The 27255-nt window shown below is 50.2% G+C and overlaps 1 protein-coding gene across 2 annotated transcripts in view; it reads right to left on the bottom strand.

Moving 5' to 3' along the window:
* The window catches only part of CACNA1H (calcium voltage-gated channel subunit alpha1 H), a 156761-nt gene that overhangs the window by 76528 nt on the left and 52978 nt on the right, over window positions 1–27255 (bottom strand). For both annotated transcript variants that reach the window (XM_033074183.1, XM_042779780.1), the window contains 5 exons: window positions 25716–25875; window positions 17694–18006; window positions 7834–7926; window positions 5087–5861; window positions 56–471 (listed from right to left, as the gene is read on the bottom strand). In XM_033074183.1, the coding sequence (XP_032930074.1) occupies window positions 56–471; window positions 5087–5861; window positions 7834–7926; window positions 17694–18006; window positions 25716–25875 (1757 nt within the window). The remainder of the gene's footprint in view (window positions 1–55; window positions 472–5086; window positions 5862–7833; window positions 7927–17693; window positions 18007–25715; window positions 25876–27255) is intronic.

Here is a 27255-nt window from a genome sequence, read left to right on the forward strand (position 1 = left end):
CCCCAGCCCCCTCCAGGAGCCCCCAAACCCTGAGGACCCCCCAAACCTCACTCACCTGCTCGTGGTACTCGATGCCCATGCTCAGGGTGTTGATGAGGATGGCGATCATGATCCCGCGGTTGAAATATTTGCTCTCCACGATCCTCCTGAGCTTGGTGCCGAACGTCTTCCACAGCTTCACCACCTTGTTCCTCTCCTTGGCCTTCTTCTTCCTCCTCCTCCTCCTGGCGCGCTGCTGCTGGAGCTGGTCGCGGTGGTCGCCGTGCCGCAGGTCCTGCGTGAACTCGTAGACGCCGTTGCTGTCGGAGTCGCCGTTGCTGTCGGAGTCGCTGAGGGCGAAGTCGGGGTCGTCCAGGAGGCTGGCACAGAAGGGACAGTCCTGCAGCTCACAGCTCAGCCCGGGGCCAGCGGGGCTGGGCAGGGCCCCGGCCGCGCTCAGCCCCGACACGCGGCTGGGGGTGCGGCGGAGACCTGCGGGGAGAGGGCAGTGAGGGACACTGGGGGACACTGGGGGACACTGGGGGACACTCAGAGACATCGAGGAACACTCAGAGACACTGAGAGAGACTGAGGGACATTGAGGGACACTGAGGGACACTCAGAGACACTGAGGGACACTAAGGGACATCGAGGGACACTCAGAGACACCGAGGGACACTGGGGGACACTGGGGGACATTGAGGGACACTGGGGGGCACTGGGGGACATTGAGGGACACTGGGAGAGACTGAGGGACATTGAAAGACACTGGGGGACACTGGGGGACACTGGGAGAGACTGGGGGACACTGGGGGACACTGGGGGACATTGAGGGACACTCAGAGACACTGACGGACACTCAGAGACACTGAGGGACACTGAGGGACACTGGGGGACATTGAGGGACTGAGAGACACTCAGAGACACTGAGGGACACCGAGGGACACTGAGGGACACTGTGAGAGACTGAGGGACATTGAGGGACACTCAGAGACATCAAGGGACACTGACAGAAACTGAGGGACACTGAGGGACACCAAGAGCCACCATGAGCCACCGAGAGACAGTGCTGAGGGTCACCATGCACTGAGAGCCACCACAAGACACCAAGAGACAGCACTGAGAGCCATCAGACACCGAGAGCCACCATGAGAGCCACCACACACCAAGGGCCACCGTGGGCCATGAGCCACTGCAAGACACCACTGAGAGCCACCATGAGCCAGCGTGAGGCTGTTCCCCTTTGTCCTGCTGTTCCCTGGCTGTCCCTTCCTGTCAGGGAGTTGTGCAGAGCCACAAGGTCCCCCCAAGCCTCCTTTCCTCCAGGCTGAGCCCCCACAACTGCTCCTCACAGGATTTATTCTCCAGGCCCTAAAAATCCATCCAACCATCATCCATCCATCCATCCATCCATCCATCCATCCATCCATCCATCCATCCATCCATCCATCCATCCATCCATCTTCCCAAGCAGCTCTGGTTTGGCCTCATGTCCCCTCTCTGTCCCTTTTCCCACCCTGTACCCCCTCCATGGGGCCTCCATGGAGCGTGGCCCTCATTTTGTGTCCTGGGCTGAGGGAAGAGTGACCAGCCTATCCCTCCCTTCCCATTATTCCTGATTATTCCTGAGCAGGCTCCCATCATTAATGATCTCTGAGCGCTCTCAAGCTGTTCCACCCGATTTAGCCACTGCTGCCATTTAGTTCCTAATGAGCAGGGAGAGGGAGAAGGGACCAAAGGAGGCTGCAGACCACGGATCACAGCTCAGAGAGTCACAGAGTCCCCTCAGTCTCCTTCAGCCTTTAATAAAGCTCAGGTGGATTCACTCCCTGAGGCACAGGGGGGTTTAAAATCAAACACGTGTTTTGTGGTGTGAGGAGAAATGCTGGTTGTCCTGGAGCCAGGGAATGGAAGGACAGGGACAAGAGGAACGGGGATGATTGGGGTGGAACAGCACACAGATTTTATTTCCTCATATTTAGGAATCCAATCCTTAAGTTTCATCATATTTAGGAATTTATTCTCAGTGTCCTTATATTTAGAAACTAGATATTAATGGCAGCATGAGCACGGGATCCTTCCCACAAAATGCCACTTAAGCATCAATTCCTTGAGATTCAGGGATGTAAGGCAAAGGAATAATTTCCCCCTCTCACAGAACCATGGAAAAAACCTCTAAGCTCACCAAGCACCATGAAACCATAGCCAGAAGTGCCACATCCACGTGGTCCCTGTCTGGAGGTGAGGATGGCGACCACTTGGATCAGTTTTGGGGAGCCCAGGCTAAAAGCAGCGACTGCTCCTGGCTCTGAGCCCTGGAGCTTGGAGCTCGCCCAGCAGGAATGCTGATCCCAGCCACAGCACCAAACCAAGCTGGGAAACTGGGATGTGACAAGAGTCAGAACACGTTTTCCTTGCCTGAATGTCACAGGGATATCAGTGGCCTTCAGAAGGGCCTTGGGGGACGGGGCTGCGTCACGGCCGCCGTGAGCTTTGGGGATTTTTGCCCCTTGCTCGCTGTCCCTGCTCAGGACTGAGCCAAGGGGGGAAAGTTCAGCCCAGCCCCAGGAGCAGCACAGGGAGGGGGTTTGCCAGATGGCTTTCAATGCTATCAAAGTGTTAAAAACGATATGGGAAGCCCTGGCGCCGCAGATGTCTTCAAAATACCAGAGTCTCCTTGGCTGCCTGCTAAAATAACCTCCAGCATTGCAGGGCACGGCAGCACGGGGAACAGGCTGTACTCAGAGCTCTTCAAATCCACAACAAAAGAGGCAGGAGAATGCTCTCTCCCACCACTGCATCCTTCCCAGCAGACACCAACCTTGCCTCCAGCTGGGGCTGGGGGAGCCCGGGCTGTGAGTGCTCCTTAAAGCTCTCAGTTATCACTTCTGTGCTCTCCTTGCACAAGTCTTGCTCTGCTGGTTGACTTGGGAGAGGAGAGAGAGAATTCAAAGCTCTTTGTTCCCTGCAAAAAGGCTGAGGGAGAGCTTGGGGTTCTTCCTCACTGCTGCTTTGCTGAGTTTTAGGGATGGAGAAACGGGAATTGGGGGCTGTGCCTGGCAGAGCTCCACCCTGGCACTTAAAGATCGTCCCAAAGCCTGGAAGTCACATCCAGAACTCCTCAAAGTCACCTCCAAAACTCCTGGAAGTCACATCCAGAGCTCCTCAAAGTCACCTCCAGCACACCTGGAAGTCACAGGCAGAACTCCTCAAAGTCACCTCCAGCACTCCGGGAAGTCACATCCAGAACACATGGAAGTCACACCCATAATTCCTGGAAGTCACACCCAGAACTCCTCAAAGTCACCTCCAGCACTCCTGGAAATCACATCCAGGACTCCTGGATGACCCTGACTCAGCCCTGCAGGAGTGGCTGAGTGGGAAGAAGGGCCTGGAAAGAGCCAGATCCATGGAAGGGAAGAGCTGGGCAGGGTCTCCAGGTCTGCCCTGAATCCCTTCCCAGCCCAGGGGGATGGTTGAGCAGCCTCTCCCCACCTTCCAGCCCTTCCCAGCTGTGAGCACACTTCTGCAAGAGACAAAACAATTCCAGGAGATTTGTTTAAAGCATTTTGGCATCCTCTGGGCTGAAATCCCTCTGTGGAAAGAGGACACTGTAATTGCATTATTAATGACAACTCAATCTAATCCCAGCTTTCAAAGAACCACCCCAGGCTAAGGGAAGATCTCCTAAATCACTGAATTGGCTCGGGGATGTCACAGCTGGGACTGAGATTTGGGCCTTTCTTCTCCTAAAAAGGACCCCAGCAGCAAGCAGGAGGATCCAAACTCTGACTTCAACAGCTCTCCTGCTCCTTTCTTTCCCAATTCCAGCCTTCTGCAGAGCCTGCCTTTTTATCTCAAGGTAAAAACGCATTCTCCTAAAAACCTTCATTAATTTACTCAGCTAAGGATGAAGCAGTGATTTATAAAAAGTCCTTGCTGAACAACAGAACTGTTTGGCAGTAACCTTGCCCCCCGTGCCAAGCTCCCGAGCGTTCGGAAGCGTCTGCCCGAGGCAGTTTCTATAAACAATCCACTTTTACCCTTTTGTGTGGTCCTTAAAAACAACAAAAATTAACAAAGGCAAGCCACCCAACCTCTCTGTCAAGTAACCTTTCCTATGCTCCCCCCCTCCTCCCCAGTCCAGACTTGGTATTTTTTCAGCACATCCATCACCAGGGTAAATATTTGTGTCCATGCAGACGCAAATAAACAGTTTTGGAAAACACAGGCATTGAAAAAAAACCCAAATGACGAGTTTGGCTTAAAGAGATTAAAAAATAGAAGCTGGATCTTTGTGACTTTTCACTGTTGGAGGGCTTAAGAGTATTTTGCAGCTTTTAGCTCCAGCCACGAGGACTGGAAAAACATTTTATAAAATAGAAATCCAAGTGTTGCATGTAATCACTGCTCCAGTGGGTGATTTATATGTGAGGGGAGATAAAACCTCACTGACTGTGCTGGGGTGGCTGCATCTGTGCAGAGAAGATGGGACAGAGGCACTAAAACAGTTCCCCAAAATGCTCCCCAGGTTGAATGGAGCCCCAAATCTGGAGGAGAACTCAGCCTCACATTTCTTCTGCACACAGGGAAAGCTTGAGATTTCATCTCTGCTCCTGTCCTGCCCTCCACACGTCCTCTGAGCGCTGAACCTGCTGCTCCTCCTTGCCAAAAAGAAATGCAGAGGCTCCAGGACCCATCAGAGCAGAACTGGAAGTGTCTGCTTCGAGTTCTTGCGGTGCCTGCCTGTTTCAAATGTCTGAGTTTGCTTTATCTCGCGCTTCTCCCGCAGCTCCCACCTGCTCATCCTGCTCAGGGCAGCACCTCCCAGCCCTGGGGGCTCCCTGCAGTCCCTGCAGGTGTGCCAAGAGTGGGAGCACCTCCAGGACACCACAAAGCACACGAGAGCTCCAATCCTGATTTTGTAACCGCAGCAAAGAGCCCTGGACCATCCATGATGGGAAATCCAAGGATTGTGGATTCAGCACGCTCACAACCATCCCAACCCTCACCACCCCACAGGGCCGCCATTAGACGCTAACCCAGTTACCCTAAACAAAAAAAAACCCCAAAAAAAGAAGAAAAAAACCTGCTTGGTTGGCCTTACCATGCTCTCCCACCAACTGCTGCAGCTTCCCGTAGGAATCCAGCCCCAAATTCCCAGGGCTGTTCACCACGGCCACCGGAGAATTGCCGTTCCTCTTGGCTTTGGGCAGGGAGCCGCCCTTGCCGCCGGGGGAGGGCAGGATGGTGGGGTAGTTCATGCTGCTGTGGCCACCCAGCCCGGCCAGTTTGCCACCCACAGAACCCCCGGAGGCCTTGCAGGCGCCGGGAGGCCCCTCCACGTGGCAGTCGGCGTGGTAGATGCTGTGCACGGCCTGCGCGGCCTCGGCCGGGCCCGGCGGCCTGGGCGAGCCCGGCGGGGGCAGCATCAGCTGCCGGCCCGGCTTCATCACCTGCAGCTCCAGCTCGCAGAGCTCGGGGCTGCCGCGGGGCCCCCGCGGGCTCCCGTTGCTGATGTGGTAGTGGTGGTGGTGGTGGTGGTGGTGGTGGTGGATCAGGTGGTGGATGGAGGTGATTCGCCTCCTGCTCCGCTGGCTCTGCCCGCCGCCGCTGTTGGGGTTGACTTTTTTCCGGCGTTTGCTCTGCCAGTTGTTGTAGAGGCGGATTGTCCTTCTCTTCACCTTCCTGAAGATGTGGGAGATGTACTTGAGCAGCTCCTCGTAGCAGCTGCCCGGCTCCGAGAAGCTGGCGATGGTGCTGTCGTTGGACAGGTAGCGCGCCCGCTGCTCCTGCATCAGCTGGTTCTCCCGCTGCTTGGTCTCCGAAAACTGGGTGGCAATCACCACCAGGCACAGGTTAATCATGAAGAAAGAGCCAACCTGGGGAGCAAGCAGGGCAAGGAGTCAGCAGGGAAGCTCCTCAGCACTTCAGAGCAACCCTGGGATTTCCAAGCGTGCCAAATCCCGGGGTCTGCTCGCCAAATGTGCTGTCAGTGTGTGCCTGAGCTGCTGAATGTGCTCTGAACCACCATCAATTATTTTAGCAACAGCCTCCTTCTCCTTCTCCTTCTCCTTCTCCTTCTCCCCTCTCCCCTCTCCCTCCAGGAGCTGCCCCACAAAAGGTGGAGAATGGAATTTGGGGATGAATCCACAGTGGCAGCTGTGAATCTCTGGGTTCCTGGCTGGGGCTGAATCTTTGGGAGGTTCCGAGGGGGTCGGAAGGATAAATAAATAAATAAATAAATAAATTCATTCCAAGTGGATCGGAAGGACAAATCAGTCAATCAATCAATCAATTCCAAGTGGGTTGGAAAGATAGATAGACAAATAAATAAATCCTCCTCTCCTCATTTCTAGCACAGCAGTGCTTTGGACATTCACAGCCTGGGAAAGAGCTTTGAGACCATGGAGTCCAGCCCATTTCCCAACATCTCCTCATCAATTAACCCCAGCACTGAGTGTCACATCCAGTGCTTTTTGAACACATCCAGGCATGGTGACTCCAGCCCCTTCCTGGGCAGAGGATTCCAGTGCCCAATCACTCTTTCAATGAAGAAATTTACTGAAATTTGGCCAATCTGCAGGGAAAGATGATTTCAAGTCCAATTTGGGCTGGTTTGAAACATCCTCTTCTCTTCTCCATTCATTTCACACCCCAAAAGATGTGAAATCATTTTGGGGGTACAGTCAGGGCCCATGGGTCTGTGACCTTGTGCTCCTGAGACTCCCTGACACAGAAAAGCATCTGCAGGACACTCAGTGCTCCTGAGGGGCTGATTTGGTGTCTGGGTGAGCTGATTTGCTCTTGGGGAACACCAAATTCTCAAAGTGAAGTCCCAAGGACAACACCTAAAGCTGCATCCTCCCCTCAGCTGTGGAGCCCACAAAGGGATTTTTCACCACCCAGGTTCCTAAATCAGCCAAATGGAAATGTCAAATATTGCCAGCAGGGAACTTCACCCTGAGGGGAAAAGGGAGGGTGAAAAGGGAGGGTGAAAAGGGTGGTGCCACTCTCAGAGCCAGCCCTGGGCATGGATGGATTTCATCTGGAACTGCCTGGGAATGCTCAGGGAAGCTTGTGGGGATGGTTTGTGGTGTTCTGCTCTCCAGAGAAGCAGCAAAGGTGCCTTTCCCAGCTCCAGGAGAGCTGGACAGGAGCCACCACACGGATTTTCCACGTGGATGCACTTGGAGGGAGCAGCTCAGTGGAGTGGAGCTGAATCTCTGCTCATGGCTCATTGCTGCAGGAATCCCTGGCTGCCCCAGGGCACTCTCACCCTGCTCTCAGCCAGGTTTTCTCATTGCTGCTGGGAGCTGCTCTGACCCATCCTGACAAGGACAGGGCGACCTGTAAGGACTGGCCAGTCACAAAATCACTTTTAAACACCTCCATCCCATGTCCTGCCTGAAATCTTCGTGCTGCTTTCCCCTCCTGCCTTAAATATTCCACTTTTCCACTTCCTGGAGGAGTTTGTGCCCTTTGGAAAACCAAAGGAGATGGACTGGGAACTTCTGGAGACAACCCCCAGCACCTCCAGTGGGTGATAATTTGATTTTTGGGAATGTGAGAGCTCAGAGAGGTGCACTGCTGCTATGAGAATTATTATTATTTAAAGGGTTCCAGGTGAAATTCAGAGTTTGAGGGCTCTCCAAAGAAATGAGGCTCCCTCTGAGGAGGTTAAAGGAGGAAAAGCCCTGATTTTTTGGCACAGACACATCCAGGTGACAAGACCAAGAGCTGGAGGGCAAGAGGGAGGGAAAATCCTGAATCCTGCCTGGCTGTTCCCAAAAAACAGGGAACAACTTCATCCCCCAAGGACAAGGAACAGGAGAATCTCCAGGTCATACTTACTATGATAAGCAATATAAAATATATAAAATTGTAAAAAGAGTGTGCATCCATCACGTAATACATGATGTCCACCCATCCTTCCAGGGTTATCACCTGCAGGGAGACAGAGAAAAAAGAGTGTGAGGACAAAAGTCACCCAAAAAGTTATTAAATATCAATTTCCCACAGTGCCAGGTACCCATCCCTGCACAGAAACTCTTGGGATCCATCCAGAACTCTGGGAGAGAAGGAATGTGTGGCCAAAGGACTTTCCTGAGGTTCCTACAGCAATCTGGTACAATTAAAACCATTTTATTCAAATAAACCACAAGTTCTGAAGCAAAGAAATCCCAAGGAGGGATTATAACCCCCAAAAAACCCTTTCACTGTAGAGAACTGGAGTTTTACCTAAAGCTGCTGGATTTATAATGCAACCCAGAAAATTCCCACATTTTAAACTTCATTTTTGTTCCTGCAAACCCAATCTCCTTGTGATTCCTCCTGGCTCAGCATTCCAACTGCACCACCACTATCATAGTGGGAGAGCATCTGAATGGAAGAGAGGCTTTAATTAAATGTAGACTTGATTTAAGGCTCGTTTTCTCAGCCTTCCCTCCACTAAAAAAAGCAGCTGAGGGTTTAATTAACACCACCCAGGCTGTGTGCAGAGCAAAGCCAGCTCTGCCACGTAATTTACACTTTTTATTTAGATAAAACACCCCAAACTTCCAGTGCTGGCTTGCTACTAGAGCTGAAATTCCACCCTGGAATTCCAATTCCCATCAGAATCCCAGCTCCTGTCTGAGCTCACTCCCAGGGATGTTCCCCTCTCAGCACCTCCTGTGAGCCTGGGAGGTTTTGGCAAATCCCACAGACCCCACAACTGCTCCTGCCCCCAGTTTTAGTGACATAAATTCTGATTTAAACCAGGGAAGGAATTGCTGTGGGAAGAGAAGGCTCAGACCTGGTGGGTGTAGGGGATTTCCTTTGTGCTGTGGCCCCAAAAGCTGCTCCACAAACCCCTAAATAAAATAAAACAAAACCTTGCAGGGAAGTCAGGCATGAATCCATAAATTCCCTGGATGATTTAAACTCCTGGATATGGATCAGAACCCACAGAGCTGCTCAGGGCTGCTGGAAGGGAAACGCTGCCTCTTTGGGATTTCTCACCCTAAATTCAGAGTGCTGATGTTTTCCCAGCAAGTTTTTCAAGCGTCTTCCCATGTGGAACCTGGTGGAGGTTCACCCTCACTGGGTGAGGAGGCAGCACAGCTCAAACCAGCCAGGCTCAAGGAGGAGATCTTTTGTGAAATCTGAATTTTGGAATTTGTCTCTGCAGCCGTTTGCAGGTGCCAGGGCTGTTAAAGGAGGAGATCTTTTGTGAAATCTGAATTTTGGAATTTGTCTCTGGAGCTGTTTGCAGGTGCCAGGGCTATTAAAGGAGGAGATCTTTTGTGAAATCTGAATTTTGCATTTTGTCTCTGTGGCTGTTCAGGTGCCAGGGCTGTTAAAGGAGAAGATCTTTTGTGAAATCTGAATTTTGAAATTTGTCTTTGCAGCTGTTTGCAGGTGCCAGGGCTGTTACAGGCTCGCAGGAATCGGGTCTGACACGTTTGGCTGCTTCCACCAACTGCTCCCACCCTGCTGCTCCTGCTCACATCCAGCAGCTCTTCTTCCACATCCCACCCTCACTGAGCACTCAGCAAAGCTCTGCTTGCCACAATTCCAGAATTCCACGGTGTTTAATGTTGGAAAGGACCTTAAAGCTGATCCATGCCAGCCCTGCCAGGGCAGGGACACCTCCCACAGGGACACCTCCCACCACCCCAGGTGGCTCCAAGCCCTGTCCAGCCTGGCCTGGGACACTCCACAGCTCCTCTGGGAATTTCATTCCAGCCTCTCCCCACCCTCACAGGGAAGAATTTCTCCCCAAAATCCCTTCTAACCCTGCCCAGCTTTAAACCACTGCCCCTTGTCCTGCCACAAGTGGGTTTAACAAAACCCCAGAGGATTCTTTATTAACCCAAGGCAGGTTTTATCCCCATTTTTCCCTGTTATTCCCACCAGGGGAAGGGGTTAAGCTGCCTGGGTGTTCACCCACGAGGAGCAGCCAAGCAATCAAACCCTTCCTGCCTCTCCCTGAGCACATTTATAGAGAACAAAGTCCTTGTGGGGCAGCTCCCTCGTCTGGGAGGCCTTTGTAGGGTCAGGGGAACAAAGGGATCCTCAGGAGGTGACACCAAAGATTTTGACACCAAATCTCTGCCTCTCACCCAGGAATTGTTTCCCTTGTGCTGTCCAGGTTCCCTCTGCATGCACAGAACATTCTCCAGCCACTGAGGGATGAAAAACCAGCCCAGAGACCCCAAGAATAGGGGATGCACCTCTATGCTGGATTTGGATTTAGCTGGAAATCCTCAAATCTAATGGATTAAACCCATTAAACAAGAGAATAAAAAAAAAAAATAAAAAAAGAGTCACCTGAGGGCTTGACACTGAGGGCCAGCCAACCCTTGGAGGGTATTTTTGTGAGGCAGCATTTCCCACAAGAATTAATCAACACCCCCATTCCTCCTTTGGAGGGTGAAAATGCTCATCCAGCTCTCTGAATATTCCAGGTGTAACTGGAATTTGTGTTGTTTGCTGCTGGCTTGTAAAGCAGGAGGGACAAGGAGACCTCTGGGGTTTGTCCTTGTGCTCGACAAAATGAATCCCTCGGGTTGGGAGATTCATTCCTGGCCTCCCAGGGGAGGATTCCTGCTGCAGCCCTCCTGGAAAAGAGGTTTTTAATCCCAGAGCTGTGGGGAAATGCAGGGCAGCACATGCAGAGCCACCTGCAAGGGCTGGGCTTCCCCCAAGGATTTCAAGCACTCCCAAGGACTTTCTGAGGTCATTTCCCCCAATCCAAGAGCTCCCTGCACATCCCCAGAGAGGCCCTGGTGGAAATGGGAACCAGAGCAGCAGGATTTGCCAAGAGCTGCTTTAGGAACCCCCTTTAAAGCCTTTATCAGCTTTTGGAACCCAAAGAGGGGCACCTGCACGTTTTGATCTTGGGAGGGTTCCAGGCTGGGCTGGATGGGTTTGGAGCATCCTGGGGTGGGGTGGAAGGTGTCCCTGTCCAGACTGGGATGGGTTTTTCCCAGCCCAAACCCCTGTGGGATTCCATGGAGGGAAGGCCAGCAGCTCTCCCTGCTCCCCCAGGAGCACAGGGATGTTTTTTCAGCACTGCTTTGCTTATTCCACTGAGAGAAAGGACTTTTCTCCTCCCTTCATCCCCACTCCGATTAATCCACTTAACTGCCCCGTCTCCCAAAGCCCTGGAGCACCTTCCTGTGCTTCCCAATCTCACAATCCCCTCTCAGTAATTAAACCCTGCTCGAGCCCTGCCTGCTCACACAGAGCCCCATTAAAGAGCCTCTCCAAGGGCTCCAGTTCAGAGCCTCCCACCAGCAACCCACAATTATTTATCAGCGAGATAAGAGGGTGAGAACTCGCTCCTAATTCTGCTGTGATGGGGAAGATGTGCAAGGCACAAGAAAATCAGCAGCTGCGGGGCCAGAGCTGGGAGATTCAATTAAGATGATTGGCAGGGTGGTGCTGGAGGTGCTGCTCCTGCTCCACACCTGGGGCACAGGAGGTGCCTGGGGAAAACATTTCTGCCTTGCCAGGAGAACAGAGGTGTCCTCACACCCCACCCAGCTCCTGGGTGATGCTCAAGCCCTTCCCTGCTCCTCCAGTTCTTTACCCCTTCCCCAAGGCTGGGATAAATCATTTCTCTCCCATTAATACCAGTGAATCTCTGAGTTTTGTCCAATCCTCTCTTCCTTCTAAGAGAAAACTCCCTCAGGTGAGCACACAGACAGGTTTGGATTGCACTGATCCTTCCCTTCAACACTCACAGGGGCAGGATGAGAGTGGACAAAACCCAATCAGATTTCATTTTCTTAGGTCTTCGCTGATTCTCATCCCCCTGCTCCGCTCATGCCACAGTAATTTCATCAGCTGTAATAAAGATGCTCGTCTGATTTATAGGAGAGTAATTGGGGACAGAATCAGATCTTCTAGGCAAGCTAATCAGAGTCAATCTAAAACTCCAGAGTGAAAATCACGAGGGAAATGGAGATTAAAGATGCTGGCAATTAACTCAGACCTCCTCAGTGCTCGCAGGGAGGCAGCAGGTTTACATTGCTTTTTCTGGGGTCACCGCAGAGGTTGCACAGAACGATTTCTTTTACTGTGTCAAGAAGTTTTCATCATAAACCCTCTTCCCTTTGAGCTCTGCCAACATTTTTGCAAGTCCTTGGCTGCAGCTGACTCGAGAGCAGGACATTTTTTTTTTTTTTTGCTTCAGTGTCAGATAACAAAGAGCAAAAAGAATCATCCGGGGGGAGAAAAAACTCGTTCACGCTCCCAACTTCAATTAGTCAAGGGCTGTTAGAAAGCACCAAGGGCTGGTGCCAGAGCTCCAAAGCCACCTCGAGGTGTCACCATGAGTGGAGGGGAGGGTGGAAAATCATCGTGTGCAGCGAGCTGGGAGGATCAGAACCCCGAGCACACAGAGCTGCAGCCCCGAGCTGTCTCATGGCAAGATCTCCCTGCTCTGATTACTTGAACAAACTTCATTTGGAGTGACAGCTTCCCAAAGCCAGCGCCTCTCCCTTATTAAAATCCTGATAAAACACAGCTCTGGCAACCAGAAATTCCTTCTGATTCCAGGAGTGCAGCTGCTGGCTGAGCTCAGTGCGTGGCTGAGGTTGGAGATGCTCTGGAAATCCAGAGAAACCCACACTTGAAGTCTTCATCTTGACTGACATCTCTAATTTGCACTCAGCCACCTTTTCTTCAGCCTAAATTGAGTCCTTTGGGGGGAAAAAAATGGGAATTATCTGCATCCAAATCAATTATCCTGAGCCCAACAGCAACTCTGAGCACGGCTGTGAACATTTGGGGTCATTTACTTTTTATCTCCTGATTCCCCTGGCCCTGCTGCGAGGCTTTTGGATATTTTATTTTCATCAAACTTATCAAGATGGGATCCAGTGCCATAAATTGTGAGGGCTATTAATTACCCTGATGGCCTCAGGGAAGTTTTATAAGGCCTTTAGCCTCCGTTTCTGAAAGCCTCTTATCTGAATTCCACCCTCTTGGGCAACGTGGATTTGGCTCCTGAGCACTGCCCAGAGAATATTCCAGGGAATATTCCACAGGCAGAGCGGGCTTGGCTGATAATCAAATCCCTATTTTTGAAGCCAACGTCACAATTTTAATTATTTCCTCCCGAAACATCTCGTTAAGGAACCTCTGTGGCCAGAAAAACAGGTTTATTACATTGAGCAACATCCTTTGAACAGATGCTTTTCCTTCCACATCGAGGCCTTGCTCGGTTTGTCATTTATAAACTGAGCCTTGCAAAGCAGGAACCTGCTCTGAAAAGGGGCCCTAAATGATGGGAAAAACAGAAAATTGAGCTTTTTTTCCATGTCTTGGGTTCCTGACTTGTCAAATCTGTTCCCATAAATGCAATTCCTGGCAGTTCTTGGTGGGTTTTGAGGAGTAAAATGGAAATGAAGTGTGGGGTGAAGTCAGACAGGTCAGTGATGCTGCTGTCACCCAAAACTTCGTGGAATTGTAGCTCTGGGACCAAAACCAGCCCAAATCCCAGCCTGGCTCCAAAGGGAAGGTGAGGTGTTGTTTCACACTAAATGCAAGGTTTATCCAACAGCAAAACCTCCCTGATTTCACTCTGCTGCTCCAACAAACCCCATCCCAGCCCCTATTCCTGAGGTTTGACCTGCTGGGATGATGATTTGTGAGGTTTGTGTAAAAAATCCTTGGCAAAGGGAAGGGATTGAAGTGTTCAGCACCAGCACAGAGAGCCCCAGAAATCCCAAATTTCTGGCAGAGCCAAGCTGGGAGGTGAAGGGGGAGCAAAGCCAGGCTGAGATCTTTGATCCAGCTGAGGGGATTTTACAACAGGATTTTCCAACTGATTCCAAATCATCTCCAGGAGGATCAGGGTGCACAGGGACCAGGAGGGAGGAGCTGCATCTTCAGGGGAACAATCACAGATTGGGGAAATGGGAGCAAGGTGTTATTCCCCTGTGGGAATTGTGGATTTTGGGAATATCCTGAGCTGGAAGGAGCAGAGCTCAGCCCTGACAGCCCAGCAATCCCTGGCAGAGCTGTCCAAACACTCCTGGAGCTTTGGGAATGTCACCATTCCCTGGGCAGTTATTCCAGCCTCTGGGGGAAAAACCTTTCCCTAAAATCCAACCTGACCCAGCTCCAGCCCTTCCCTTGGATCAGTTGTTGCTGTTCCTCTCCTGACTAAACTCCACTTTAGGCCAGGCCTGCTGCAGGACCCCTCTTCCCACTCCAAACACAAGAATCCATCACTGAGGTTGCATTAAACTCTCCCAAAAGTGAATCTGCAAGTCCAAACTTCATCTACAGGAGGTTTTAATTCCATCCAACACCCCCACAGGTTCTGGGACCACTCCTGGCACCAGGGTGTTCTCTATGCCCTGCCCTGCACCAGACAATTCCTCCCAACCTTCAAAATGAAGATTTTTTTTTTTTCCAAAGGCAACAAATCCCTCTTGGAAGCACGCTCCGAGCTGCTGGGTATTTTTAGCTGGGGTATTCAGCCTGAGAGCTCTTCAGATGCAGCAAGTGCTGTTTATTTGGCTGACCAAATTAAAAAAAGCAACAGCAACAGAGCTCCAACCCCGTCATTTCCAGGGAAATATTTTCGGTGATCCAAAACAGATTTGAGTTGAGTGACAAAGCATCATCTCCAAGCAGTGGGAATGAAAAGCTCCAAAATTCTTTTCTTGCCAAATTCAGCACAGAGAAGCGTTGTTGACACAGATCTCCAATTTAAAGGCTGAACCATTGGAGGAAAATAAAAAAAAAAAAAAGTCCTTTTGGTCCCAAATCCCAAATTGGTCCTGAAAACACAGCCCCAAAATGACTTTGGGCACAGCTGGAAAACTCAGAGCTTTTCCTTTTGGCTTTTTGGCTCTTTCCCAAAATCTGCAGGACCCCTGGAAGTGGGAGAGCAGAGACAAGCAAGGGGATTAACAGCACCTTTGGAAAACCATTCTGGATCTGCCTGGCATTGATTTTTCCTTTAATTTTTGCCAGAAGCATCACCCCTGGAGCGAGGTGTGAGTCCAGGCCTTGCTTTCCTACAAATCCTTTATGAAATCATCCTCTCAAAGTTTCTCTTCTTCCCAAACTTTCAGCTTCCCAATCCATTTTTTTATTTTTCATTTTTTTATCAGGATTTCTGCACTCAGGCCTGGCCACCCCGAGGCTGTGGGGCAGGGAGGTTGGTCAGGAAGGTTTTGGTTGCTGCACTGGGACTGTCAGAAATTCCAATTAAATTGGACTTTGTTGAGGTGGGTAATTCATCATCTGTGTGACAACAATACCTGTAATTACTGCTCGGGTTGTTGGGGCTGGAATTCATGTGCAATAAAGGGATCTTCATATCAGGCCAAACCTCACAGTTAATTTAGGTTCCATCTCCTTTCATTTAGTCTGTAATAAGCTAATTAGTTCACCTAATTTGCCACAGAACGTGCCTTTGTAACAAATACAGACACGAATTAGCCTCTTGCACAACAAATGAGGGGAAGCAAAACATGAATCATTTGCAGGATTACATAAGGAATTATCATCCTTTACAGCACTCAGGGATGCAGCCATTCCCTTTGTTATTTTTAATTTTTTTTTAATTTGCACCAGGTTCTCTGACTTCTCCTTGGAATGCTGACAGCACATTTCCCTGTTTTCCTGCTGTCACCTGTCCTGGCTCTGGGAAATTCAGGGTCAAAGAAATTTTAAAATCCCAGTTCTGGCAGCAGGAAGAGCTCACCCATCCTTGGGGCAGCGTTTGCTGGAGGTTCTGGGGTGGAAATCTTCAGAGCTTTCTGCAAACTCTGCTTTTGGTTTGGTTTATTTGTGGTCTGAGCTGTGCCCTTGGAAACTCCTGGCTTGGAAATTCCTTCTGGATCCTCCCTGTGGGGCTCATTTCACCCCTCTCCATTCTGACAGCTCCTAAAGCACACCAGGTCATGGAATCATGAAGGGTTGGGTGGGAAGGGACCCTGGAGCCCATCCAGTCCCACCCTGTTTTCAGCAGGGACATCTCCCCTGTTATCAGCAGGGACACCTGCCCTGCTCCAGGGTGCTCCTGGACACTTCCAGGCATGATCCAGCCCCTTCCAGACCCCTCCATCCTCCCCTGATCCATCACCTGGCAGTGGGAAGCTGTTCCCCTCTGTCCTGACCCTCCAGACCCTTTCCAGCAGCCTCTCCCCTCCCCAAGGTCACCCCTCTCTCTGCCAGGCTGAACAACCCAAAATTCCCAGCTCATTTGGGATAAATCCTGAGGGATCTCTGTCCCCCAGCCCTCTGAGCTTGCCCAGATCCCCACATTCCCTGATTGCAGCCCTCTGCACATCCCAGCTCCTGCAAAGTGCCCTGGGTTTGTTCTCCTGCAGAATAATGGCTCAAAACCAGCCCAGTAACTCAACAGCAATCCCCAGGGAAGCTCCAGAGTTCCCAAATCCATCACTTGGACTTTGTGCACCGCTGCCTTGGGGCCCTCAGCCAAGTGCTGACCTGGTGCTGTCCAGCTCCTGCTATCAGGAGGGATGAGAGCACAATTCCATGGATTTATTCCCTGGATTTATGTGCTCAATGTTCTCTGCTTCCTGCAATTGTTTGGATTTAGGGCCTCACCTCCTGCACTGATCATTTCCTCTTCCCACATCCAGGTTGAGCCAGCACCTTGCTGCCTCTTCACCTGGAATTAAATCATTCCCAGCTCCTAAAATTCCAACAGGAATAAACACGTGGGAAGAGATTTTGGCTGGAAATCCTCTGGGGGCTTTGGATGGCCTGAGCAGCATGAAATGGAATCATCAACCTCCTGGCAGCTGCCAAAACCATCTGAGATCCAGCAGTGCCAGACATTGTCCTGCCCAAAGGAACCAGCTGAAACCTCTCCTGGGGCTGGGGTCCTTCCTGAGTTAAACTGAGCTTTGGAAACCTCTCCTGGGGCTGGGGGTCCTTCCTGAGTTAAACTGAGCTTTGGAAACCTCTCCTGGGGCTGGGGTCCTTCCTGAGTTAAACTGAGCTTTGTAAGGATTAAATCAGCTGAAACCTCTCCTGGGGCTGGGGTCCTTCCTGAGTTAAACTGGGCTTTGTAAGGCTCAAATCAGCTGAAACCTCTCCTGGGCTGGGGGTCCTTCCTGAGTTAAACTGGGCTTTGTAAGGATCAAGTGGAGATGGGAGGGAAATTTGCAGCCTGGAAAATGGTTCAGGGAGGGAAAAGGCAGCAGGAGGCTCTGGAGAAGCTCCTGTCCTCCTCAATGTCCTTTCCTTGTGAAAAGGAACGAGGTGGGGAAAAAACGAGAAAAAAATGGGGGAAAATGGGAAAAATGGGAAAAAAATGGGAATAAATGGAAAAAAATGGGAAAAAAATGAGAAAAAAATGGGGGAAATAGGAAAGAATGGGAAAAAATGGGAATAAATGGGGAAAAATGGGGAAAAATGGAAAAAAATGGGAAAAATGGGAAAAAATTGAAAAAAATGGGAGAAAATGGGAAAAAATTGGGGAAAAAATGGAAAAAAATGGGAACAAATGGGAAAAAAGGGGAAAAATGGGGGAAAATGGGAAAGAATGGGAAAAAATGGGAATAAATGGGAAAAATGGGAAGAAAATGAAAAAAATGGGAGAAAATGGGAAAAAAAGGGGAAAAAATGGAAAAAAATGGGAAAAAGATGGAACAAAACTGGGGAGAAATGGGGAAAAAATGGGAAAAAACCCAGGAAAAATGGGGAAAATCCCATCTTAGGGAGAACCCTACCTGAAAAATAGCAATCCAGGCATATCCAATGTTGTCAAAGTTGATGGCCCCGTTGTGGGGGTTGAGCTCCCCCGCCATGCAGACGTTGTAGTACTGGTTCCAGTTGATGCAGGAATTCCTGCTGGGCTCGGGGCCACCCAGGCTGGGGCTGTATGAATCCATGCTCAGGGTGCACTCCAGCCTGGATTCCTTCCTGCTGGGGATGTTGGAGCATCTCTGCATCCCGTTCTCGCGGTGGGAGGAGCAGATGAAGGGATTCTCCTCCCCCTCGTCCGGCCGGTAGTAGGGGTGGAGGAAAGTCAGGTTGTACGTCCTGGAAAAAAGGGGAAAAAATTATAAAAGGTTGGAGAGGAATGTTGGATTTGTCTTTATTGTGTAGAGGTGGAGGAAAGTCAGGTTGTACATCCTGGAAAAAAATATAAAAGGTTGGAGAGGAATGTTGGATTTGTCTTTGTTGTGGGTGGATAAAACCAGCACTGAGAGGTGAAAAAAACAATGGGATGGATTCTACTGATTGATGAATAAAAAATAAATAAAAAGGTATTTTATATAAACAAACTGTAGGTTTGCTGAGAAATGAAATTGGATATTGGAAGATGAAAGAAGCAGCGGGGGAAATCATGAATTCTGTAAGAATTAAAAATGAAAACGGAGTGTTGGACATTAGAGGGGAATCTCAGGTATCAGAAGTCTGTGCCTCTCAGCCAGTGGGGAAAGAGAGAAGGAAATGTGGCAGGGAAATTGGGATAAAAGGAGGTGAGTCCTCCAAAAATCTGAGAGATCCCAGGGGATGCCCCAAAAATCTGAGAGATCTCAGGGGATGCCCCAAAAATCTGAGAGATCCCAGGGGATGCCCCAAAAATCTGAGAGATCCCAGGGGATGCCCCATGGCCTCTCCCTTTATTGGAATAAAATTACAGGACTCCTCTGTCTCCTTTTTGGCCATAAACCTCTGGTGTTTGTGGATTATTTCTCCTGACAGGTTCACCCCTGATTTCAGCAGCAGGAAAAGGTGCTGGTTGTGATCCCTTCAGCAAATCCCATGAAAATTCCAGCCCCTAAAATCAAATCCTGATCTGGTGAAGATCAGCCTGAGTTTCACCAAACAAAGCATGAAATGAGAGGGGATGGAGAGAAAATCCCAGGTTCTTCCCCAAAATCCAGGGAGCTTTTGGGCTCTCTTGGATTTGAAGAGAACTTTTCTGGTGGCAGAGCAGCTTCCCAATGAATTTGCCCCTCAGGACACCTCTGGTGAGGGGTTGAGCTGACCCAGCATCTCCCACTCCCTCTGGACTTCCATGAGAAAAAATTGATGGGAAGGAGCTGCTTTTTTTCCCTGAGCTGTGTCCCCAATCTGGCATTTTCTGGGAACCTGCAGCACTCAGGGCTCCAGCTGAGGAGCTGCAATGCTCCAGAGCCAACTTTATCCCATTTTCCAAGCTCCAGGGACCTCAGCTGCTCCCTAAGATAAGGGAGAGGACACCACACATTGGAAAAGATGTGGGCAGAAGATAACCAGGTAATTCTTCCAGCCAGGACAGCTCTATTTTTATCTCCCTATCTGGTGAACAGATTTGGCTTTAACAAATGTTATTCCAGACAATTACTTGGAATTGCTCCCCCCAAAACCCTGGAGCTGAGCAGGAATCGCTGCAGCTGCACTTTGAGGAGAGAACAATTGCTGCAGGGCAGAGCTGAGGGAAATCAGCCCTCGGGGGAATTTGGTTCTGGTCCCTTTTCCAAATGAGCTGAGATGGGTGTGGAGGGCTCATCAGCTGCAGGAATGGGAAGGGAAGAGGAGCACATCTCCAAAATTGGGAATTTTGGGCTGGGAATTGTGTTCAGCAGCTCCTCCTGGCACATCTCACACCTCCAGAATGGAAATGCAATTTCACACGGTGAAGGGTTTGGAATTTGAAATTTTTAAAATATCATAATGAGACAAAAATCAAGGCTTTTGGGTGTTGTCTCTGCCTTCTTCATGATTTCAGGCAGTAGTTTGTGGTTGGACAGGCAGTGCTGCACTGCAGGTCACAGGAGTTTGATTATTGAGTAAAAAAAATAAATATATAGGTATTAGTTCCTTATTGGACTGTTTAGTTTTAAAAAACCTTGTAACCAGCTGAATTTGCCTCCATTTTGCTCACTTTTAGTTGGTAGCTGGAAGTGTTGCAGAATTCTCTGAACTTTAGATAAAATTTAATAAACAACAAGCCTGAACATGAGAAATTAGTCTCCTTCGTGCTTTTAATCCTAACTCTACATTAAAAAAAAAAAAAATAAAAAAAAAAAATTAAAAACAAGCCACTAATTAACACAATTGCCCCTGCAAACATCCCAGCCTCTGGAACAGCGCTGGGCACATCCTGCCCCAGCTCAGGGGAGGAAAGGAGGAGGTGGCAGGAGCTCAGCAGGATGAATTCCCTGCTCTCCGAGGGAATCCTGCTGAGCAAAACCAGGAGCAGCAATTAAACACCTCCAGAGAAATCCCGAGTGCCTGAGCCTCTCCAGAGGCACAGCAGCAGCGGGTGAATCCAGGCTGAGCCCTCCCATCACACACACACCGAGCACTTCACAGCTCCCTCCCTCCCCTGCTTCCCAGCTCCTTGAAAAGCTCCCGGGTGGAAAAAGCTGCTCTGGATCCCAGCAGAGGCAGGAGAGGAGCCCAGACAGGCTGGGCTGACCCCATTCCTTCATTCCCACCAGGGAATCCCTTCACTCCCCACCTCAGGAGGGTGGGAAGGGAAAACATCCTGGAAATGTCACCCAGGAGATGCTGGTTCTGCTTGTCCTTCCCATCCCAGTGCTCCAAATCTTCCTCCTTCCCACCAAAAAAAATCCCTGGGGGGATTTCTCTTCCAGCTCCCTCACAGCCCATCCTGTCCCAGCCATCCCAGGTTTGGAAGGATCATTTGGGAAGAGAGAAATCCTCCCATGTCCCAACGAGCAAAGCCCCAATTCCAACCCACTCCTGCCACAACCCAGCAAATTCCTCCAGAATCTCGACTAAAAATCCTCAAATAACCTCATCCCAGCCCTGTAACAGCACAGCTCTCAGAGACACAGAGAGAAAAGCAGAAAATCCCAATGCACCTCCAAAAAAAAGTCCCCAAATTTCTCTCACAATGCTCTCCACTTAAAAATAGTCGCTGTACTCGGAGCTGGCAGCTTTCAAGGGGGATTGAAAAGAAAAGGTTTCCATGGGGAAAGAAGAATGATGGCAAAAATCAAAGTCAGCCCTTCCATCTGATGCCTCTGGAAAAGCTGAAGGCGCAGGAAGCTCGGGGCAGAGCACAGCAGGGCAAAGCTGGATTTGAAGCAGCTGTTGGGGAGCTCACTTACACCTCCTTTCATCCACAAAATTTGGGGTTAGGACCCTGCCTTGCTGGCCCCTGGATTTTGTCCAGATCCTCTGTTTAAAGCAGTTTTTGTTTTCAGCTGGGAGGGTTTGGCAGCAGCACCAAGGGGAGACCCTCCAATAATTCAGGTTTTCCCTCTCTCCAGGAAGGAAATCAGAGCCAGGATCTGAGCCCTTCCCAGCCCCCTGAAACCTCTGTGTCCTGAGCAATTCTGGATTTCCCATCCCTGGATCTGCTTGAGGCAGCCTGGGATAGGGGAAGGTGTCCCTGAGAGAACCTTTAGGGTCCTTTCCACCCCATTCCAGGATTCCATGATCTGCCCAAAGGCAGGAAGATGTAACCCTGAAGTGTTTTCCAGGTCATTCCATGCCTTTTTTTTTTCCTCTTTACAATTTGCTGCTGGTGTGTTAACGAGTGCTGCAGGGGTGAACCATGCCCTGACGCCTGGGTTGAGAGAATGAGTCAGAAATTATTTTAAAAAACGGGAATAGTTCCATCTGGATTCCCTAAAACTTCCCCAGTGAGCTCCTGGGATGGCTGAAGTGCAGGGACTGGATCTTTGCTGGGTTTCTCAGGTCTAAAATTAATGCCAGAGCTCAACCCAGCACCAGCGAATCCCATGGACACTGAGCTGGAAACTGGAATATTCCTGTCCCCCTTCCCCCAAATTCTTCTGGAATTCAGCAGATTCCACCACAATAAACCACAGATGGGCAGAGCTTCCCAAATTCACCAAGTCCACCTCTCCCAGCTGCTGTAGGGGGGTAGAACCCATCCCAGAGGGAAGGAGAAGATCCCAGACAAACCCAGCTCATCCCAAACCCTCCCTGACAAGGAGCAAACCCTGATAAGAAAATCCTACAACCCTAAAACTTCCTCAGTGAGCTCCTGGGATGGCTGAAGTGCAGGGATTGGATCTTTGCTGGGTTTCTCAGGTCTAAAATTAATACCAAGAGCTCAACCCAGCAGCAGCACTCGGGGTGAAGGCACCAGAGAACCCCATGGACACTGAGCTGGAAACTGGAATATTCCTGTCCCCCTTTCCCCAAATTCCTCTGGAATTCAGCAACTTCCACCACAATAAACCACAGATGGGCAGAGCTTCCCAAATTCACCTCTCCCAAATGCTGTAGGGGGGTAGAACCCATCCCAGAGGGAAGGAGAAGATCCCAGACAAACACAGCTTATCCCAAACCCTCCCTGACAAGGAGCAAATGATAAGAAAATCTTCCAACCCTAAAACTTCCTGAGTGAGCTCCAAGAAGCCTGGGATGGCTGAAGTGCAGGGACTGGATCTTTGCTGAGTTTTTCAGGTCTAAAATTAATGCCAAGAGCTCAACCCAGCACCAGCGAATCCCATGGACACTGAGCTGGAAACTGGAATATTCCTGTCCCATGGACACCCATTTTCCCCCAAATTCCTCTGGAATTCAGCAACTTCCACCACAATAAACCACAGATGGGCAGAGCTTCCCAAATTCACCAAGTTCACCTCTCCCAGCTGCTGTAGGGGGGTAGAACCCATCCCAGAGGGAAGGAGAAGATCCCAGACAAACCCAGCTCATCCCAAACCCTCCCTGACAAGGAGCAAACCCTGATAAGAAAATCCTACAAACCTAAAACTTCCTCAGTGAGCTCCTGGGATGGCTGAAGTGCAGGGACTGGATCTTTGCTGGGTTTCTCAGGTCTAAAATTAATGCCCAGAGCTCAACCCAGCACCAGCAAATCCCATGGACACTGAGCTGGAAACTGGAATATTCCTGTCCCCCTTTCCCCAAATTCCTCTGGAATTCAGCAACTTCCATCACAATAAACCACAGATGGGCAGAGCTTCCCAAGTTCACCTCTCCCAGCTGCTCTAGGGGGGTAGAACCCATCCAGAGGGAAGGAGAAGATCCCAGACAAACACAGCTCATCCCAAACCCTCCCTGACAAGGAGCAAGCCCTGATAAGAAAATCTTCCAACCCTAAAACTTCCCCAGTGAGCTCCTGGGATGGCTGAAGTGCAGGGATTGGATCTTTGCTGGGTTTCTCAGGTCTAAAATTAATACCAAGAGCTCAACCCAGCACCAGAGAACCCCATGGACACTGAGCTGGAAACTGGAATATTCCTGTCCCATGGACACCCCTTTTCCCCAGATTCCTCTGGAATTCAGCAACTTCCATCACAATAAACCACAGATGGGCAGAGCTTCCCAAATTCACCAAATTCACCAAGTTCACCTCTCCCAAATGCTGTAGGGGGGTAGAACCCATCCCAGAGGGAAGGAGAAGACCCCAGACAAACCCAGCTCATCCCAAACCCTCCCTGACAAGGAGCAAATGATAAGAAAATCTTCCAACCCTAAAACTTCCTGAGTGAGCTCCAAGAAGCCTGGGATGGCTGAAGTGCAGGGACTGGATCTTTGCTGAGTTTTTCAGGTCTAAAATTAATACCAAGAGCTCAACCCAGCAGCAGCACTTGGGGTGAAGGCACCAGCGAATCCCATGGAGACTGAGCTGGAAACTGGAATATTCCTGTCCCCCTTCCCCCAAATTCCTCTGGAATTCAGCAACTTCCACCACAATAAACCACAGATGGGCAGAGCTTCCCAAATTCACCAAATTCACCTCTCCCAGCTGCTGTAGGGGGGTAGAACCCATCCCAGAGGGAAGGAGAAGATCCCAGACAAACCCAGCTCATCCCAAACCCTCCCTGACAAGGAGCAAGCCCTGATAAGAAAATCCTGCGAGGCCTTTGATGCTGCTAATGGCCATTACATAACTGCTGCTTAATGTCTGTGCTTAGCGAGGCTTCCCCTGTGGTTCATCTTGAAAGCTCCACTTTGCAGAAAATCACAGAGCGTTTAAAAACCTGACTCGGAGAGAAAGAGAGAGAGAGGGGCTGGCTGGAGTTAATTACAGCAACGGGGCCACCCAAGCAGGGCTGGAGCAGCAGGTTTGGGGTTGGGAATGGCAGATTTGGGGTTGGCAATGGCAGATTTGGGGTTGGGAATGGTAGATTTGGGGTTGGGAGTGGCAGATTTGGGGTTGGCAATGGCAGATTTGGGGTTGGGAATGGCAGATTTGGGGTTGGGAATGGTAGATTTGGGGTTGGGAATGGTAGATTTGGGGTTGGGAATGGCAGATTTGGGGTTGGGAGTGGCAGATTTGGGGTTGGGAATGGTAGATTTGGGGTTGGGAATGGCAGATTTGGGGCTGGCAATGGCAGATTTGGGGCTGGCAATGGCAGATTTGGGGTTGGGAATGGTAGATTTGGCGTTGGGAATGGCAGATTTGGGGTTTGGTGAGCCCAGGTTCCAGTTGGGGGTACAGAGGAGTTGGGAGTGGAATCCCAGCCAGGGCAGCATCATTGATTTTCCACTCTGCTGGGATGAATGAATGGCAGCAGAGCAGGGAAAGGCTGGGGGAGCCCCAGGGCGAGCAGTGGGAGGCAGAGCAGGGGCTGAGGGATGATCCCTGCCTGTCTCGCAGACAATCCCAGCGCAGACAGCAGATGATTACCCCGAGATGTAATTACAGGCTCCATCTCCTCTCGCAGAGCTGGAGCTGCCCTGAGAGCTGGGCTGGGGCATTTCCTCACCTCGCAGCCACTGACATCTCTGACAGGAGCCTTTGCAAGGCTTTTTCCAGGAAAATCCCTTTTTTTTCTGTGCTGGCTGCGCTTGGTTTTTATCCTGGTGTTGTGCTGGGGGTGCTCAGGTGTGTCCTAACCCTGGGAAGGGACAGGGACACCACAGCCCCAGCTCAGGGATGCCCCAAAACCTGGGCTGAGCCACCCCAGCTCCAGCAGCACCTCCACAATCCCACTCTGATCCCAGCAGGGTCCAAAGGATGAGCCAGGACTGATCCAGGATTGATCCAGGATTGATCCAGGACTGATCCAGGGAGCTCAGGAGCAAAGACAACCACCAGCAGCACAGCCCAAACCAGGACTAAGAGCCTGAGCTGGGCTTAAATTGATTCCTTGGGCAGGGCTGGGGGGTCCAGGTGAGGCTCAGCAGGTTTATTAATGAAGTTTCATTAATGAAGGTTTATTAATGAAGGTTTATTATCAGAGGGGCTGCTCCACCCAGCCTGGAAGAACCAAAATGAAAATTTTCCTCTTTAAAGTTGGGGTTGATGATCATGGAGGTGTTTTCCAGCCTTAACAATTCCATGATTCCAGCCCCAAAGCCTGTCCCACACTCAGAGCTGTGCCCAAATGATTTTAACGCTTCTCACATCGAGTTTCTTATCTCTAAACCCTGACAAGGATTTTTTTATCTCTGGGTTTCAGCAGCATCTCCAGCTCATCAGCCCCTGCCAGGGGTTGGGGTGTGCTCGGTGACCTGAACTGTTTGGAATTTGTTCTAAATCCTCCAGCTCCCAGATCAGGGATGTCAGGCAGAGTTAATCCATCCCACTCCCTCCTCGTCCTTCAGGTGCAGCAGGAATCCACAAAAGAGCTGCTCCAACCCCTCAGGAAATTGCTGACAAATGGGATTTTATTTTTCCAGACAAAAAGTTCCCAGCAGGACCCAGAGCCCTGCTGAGTGCTGGGATTTTTCCAGCAGGGGACAGAAAAATCCCCCTGCTGGAAAAGGAAGAAAAATGAAAAGTGGAGGAATAAAAAAAAAAAAGGAAGAAAAAGGTGGAGAATTTCTCCTTTTGCTGTACTTACATGGCAAAATTCCTGTCTAGGAAGCACCTGTTCCTCAGCAGCCCTGCCCAGAGCTGCACCCCCACGATCCCAAAGATGAAGAAGACGAAGAAGCAGAGGAGGAGGACGTTGCCTAACATAGGCAGAGTGTCCAGCAGCAGCGTGACCAGGATCCTCATACCTGGGGGAGAAGGGAAAACCACCTCAGCACGGGCAGGAATCCCCATTCCCACCCTGGATGTGCAGAAAAATTGGGATGTGGCGTTTTCCCCCAAATCCCTGAGGCTGAAAAGGGAGGTGCAGATGCCAAAAGCTCGGCAGGAAATGGGAACAAAGAGAAATCTCCAGAGGGTGGGTCCAGGATGGGATTTCCAGGGGTTTTCTGCAGCATTCAAGGACACACGGACTGCAGGACAATTCTTGCCTGGGAAAAAAACTCCCAGGAATCGTCAGCCTCCGGAGGAATTGCTCAAACTTGGATTTGTAAACACTGCAGACTCCTCTGGTGGCTCACAGAAATTGTTCCCCTAAAATCCACGGAGCCTGGGGTGGGGTGGGAGCCCCCTCTATCCCAAAATTCCTGGTGGTTATTCCCAGTGGAGGTTGGAATTCCTGGTGGTTGTTCCCAATAAGGGTTGGAATTCCTGGTGGATATTCCCAATGGAGGTTGGAATTCCTGGTGGATATTCCCAATGATGGTGTGTATTCCTGGTGGATATTCCCAATCAGAATTGGAATTCTTGGTGGTTATTCCCAACAAGGGTTGGAATTCCTGGTGGTTATTTCCAATGGGAGTTGGAATTCCTGGTGTGTTTATTCCCAATGGAGGGGTTGGAATTCCTGGTGGTTATTCCCAACAAAAGCCCCCAAATTCCAACAGAAACTTCCCTGGAACCTCAAATTCCTGAGGGAAACTTGCCTGGAACCCCAAATTCCTGAGGAAATCTTGCCTGGAGCCCCAAATTCCTGAGGGAAATTCCCTGGAACCCCAAATTCCAGAGGGGAATTCCCTGGAGATCTAAATCTCAAAGGGAAACTTCCCCAGAACCCCAAATTCCAGGGGGAAAATTCCCTGGAGCCCCAAATCCCAGAGGGAAAATTCCCTGGAGCCCCAAATTCCAGAGGGAAACTGTGTTGTGCTTTGCAAAACCCTGGCAACAAAACAAAACAAAGCTCCAAAGGGTTCCACCGCCCTTTTTGGCCTCTCTTTGTCTTTTTTTTTTTTTTGTCTTGTTTTTAACTAAGGACCTCACTGCAGAATTTACTGATTTCATTCCTTGTTTCCCAGAAAAAAAAAAAAAAATCCTGTGGAATTGAGAGCCCTGAGAGAAATTTCTGAGGCTGCTGGGTGTAAACATCCATCTGTTCCCTGGCTGTGCTGGATCCAGGCAGGATGTGGGGCTGGCTCACTCCAAAAGAACAAAAAAAAATCCTTTTTTTGTTTTTAAATTTATATTTTTTTAAATTGCCAGGATCCCTATGATTTCCAATACAATGATGGGAGTGGATTTGGGCTGGAAATGGAATTGCTGTGCCACGAGCACCTTGCAGCAGCTGGCTG

This window comes from Catharus ustulatus, chromosome 16 (assembly GCF_009819885.2).
Source record: "Catharus ustulatus isolate bCatUst1 chromosome 16, bCatUst1.pri.v2, whole genome shotgun sequence".
NCBI lineage: Eukaryota > Metazoa > Chordata > Aves > Passeriformes > Turdidae > Catharus > Catharus ustulatus.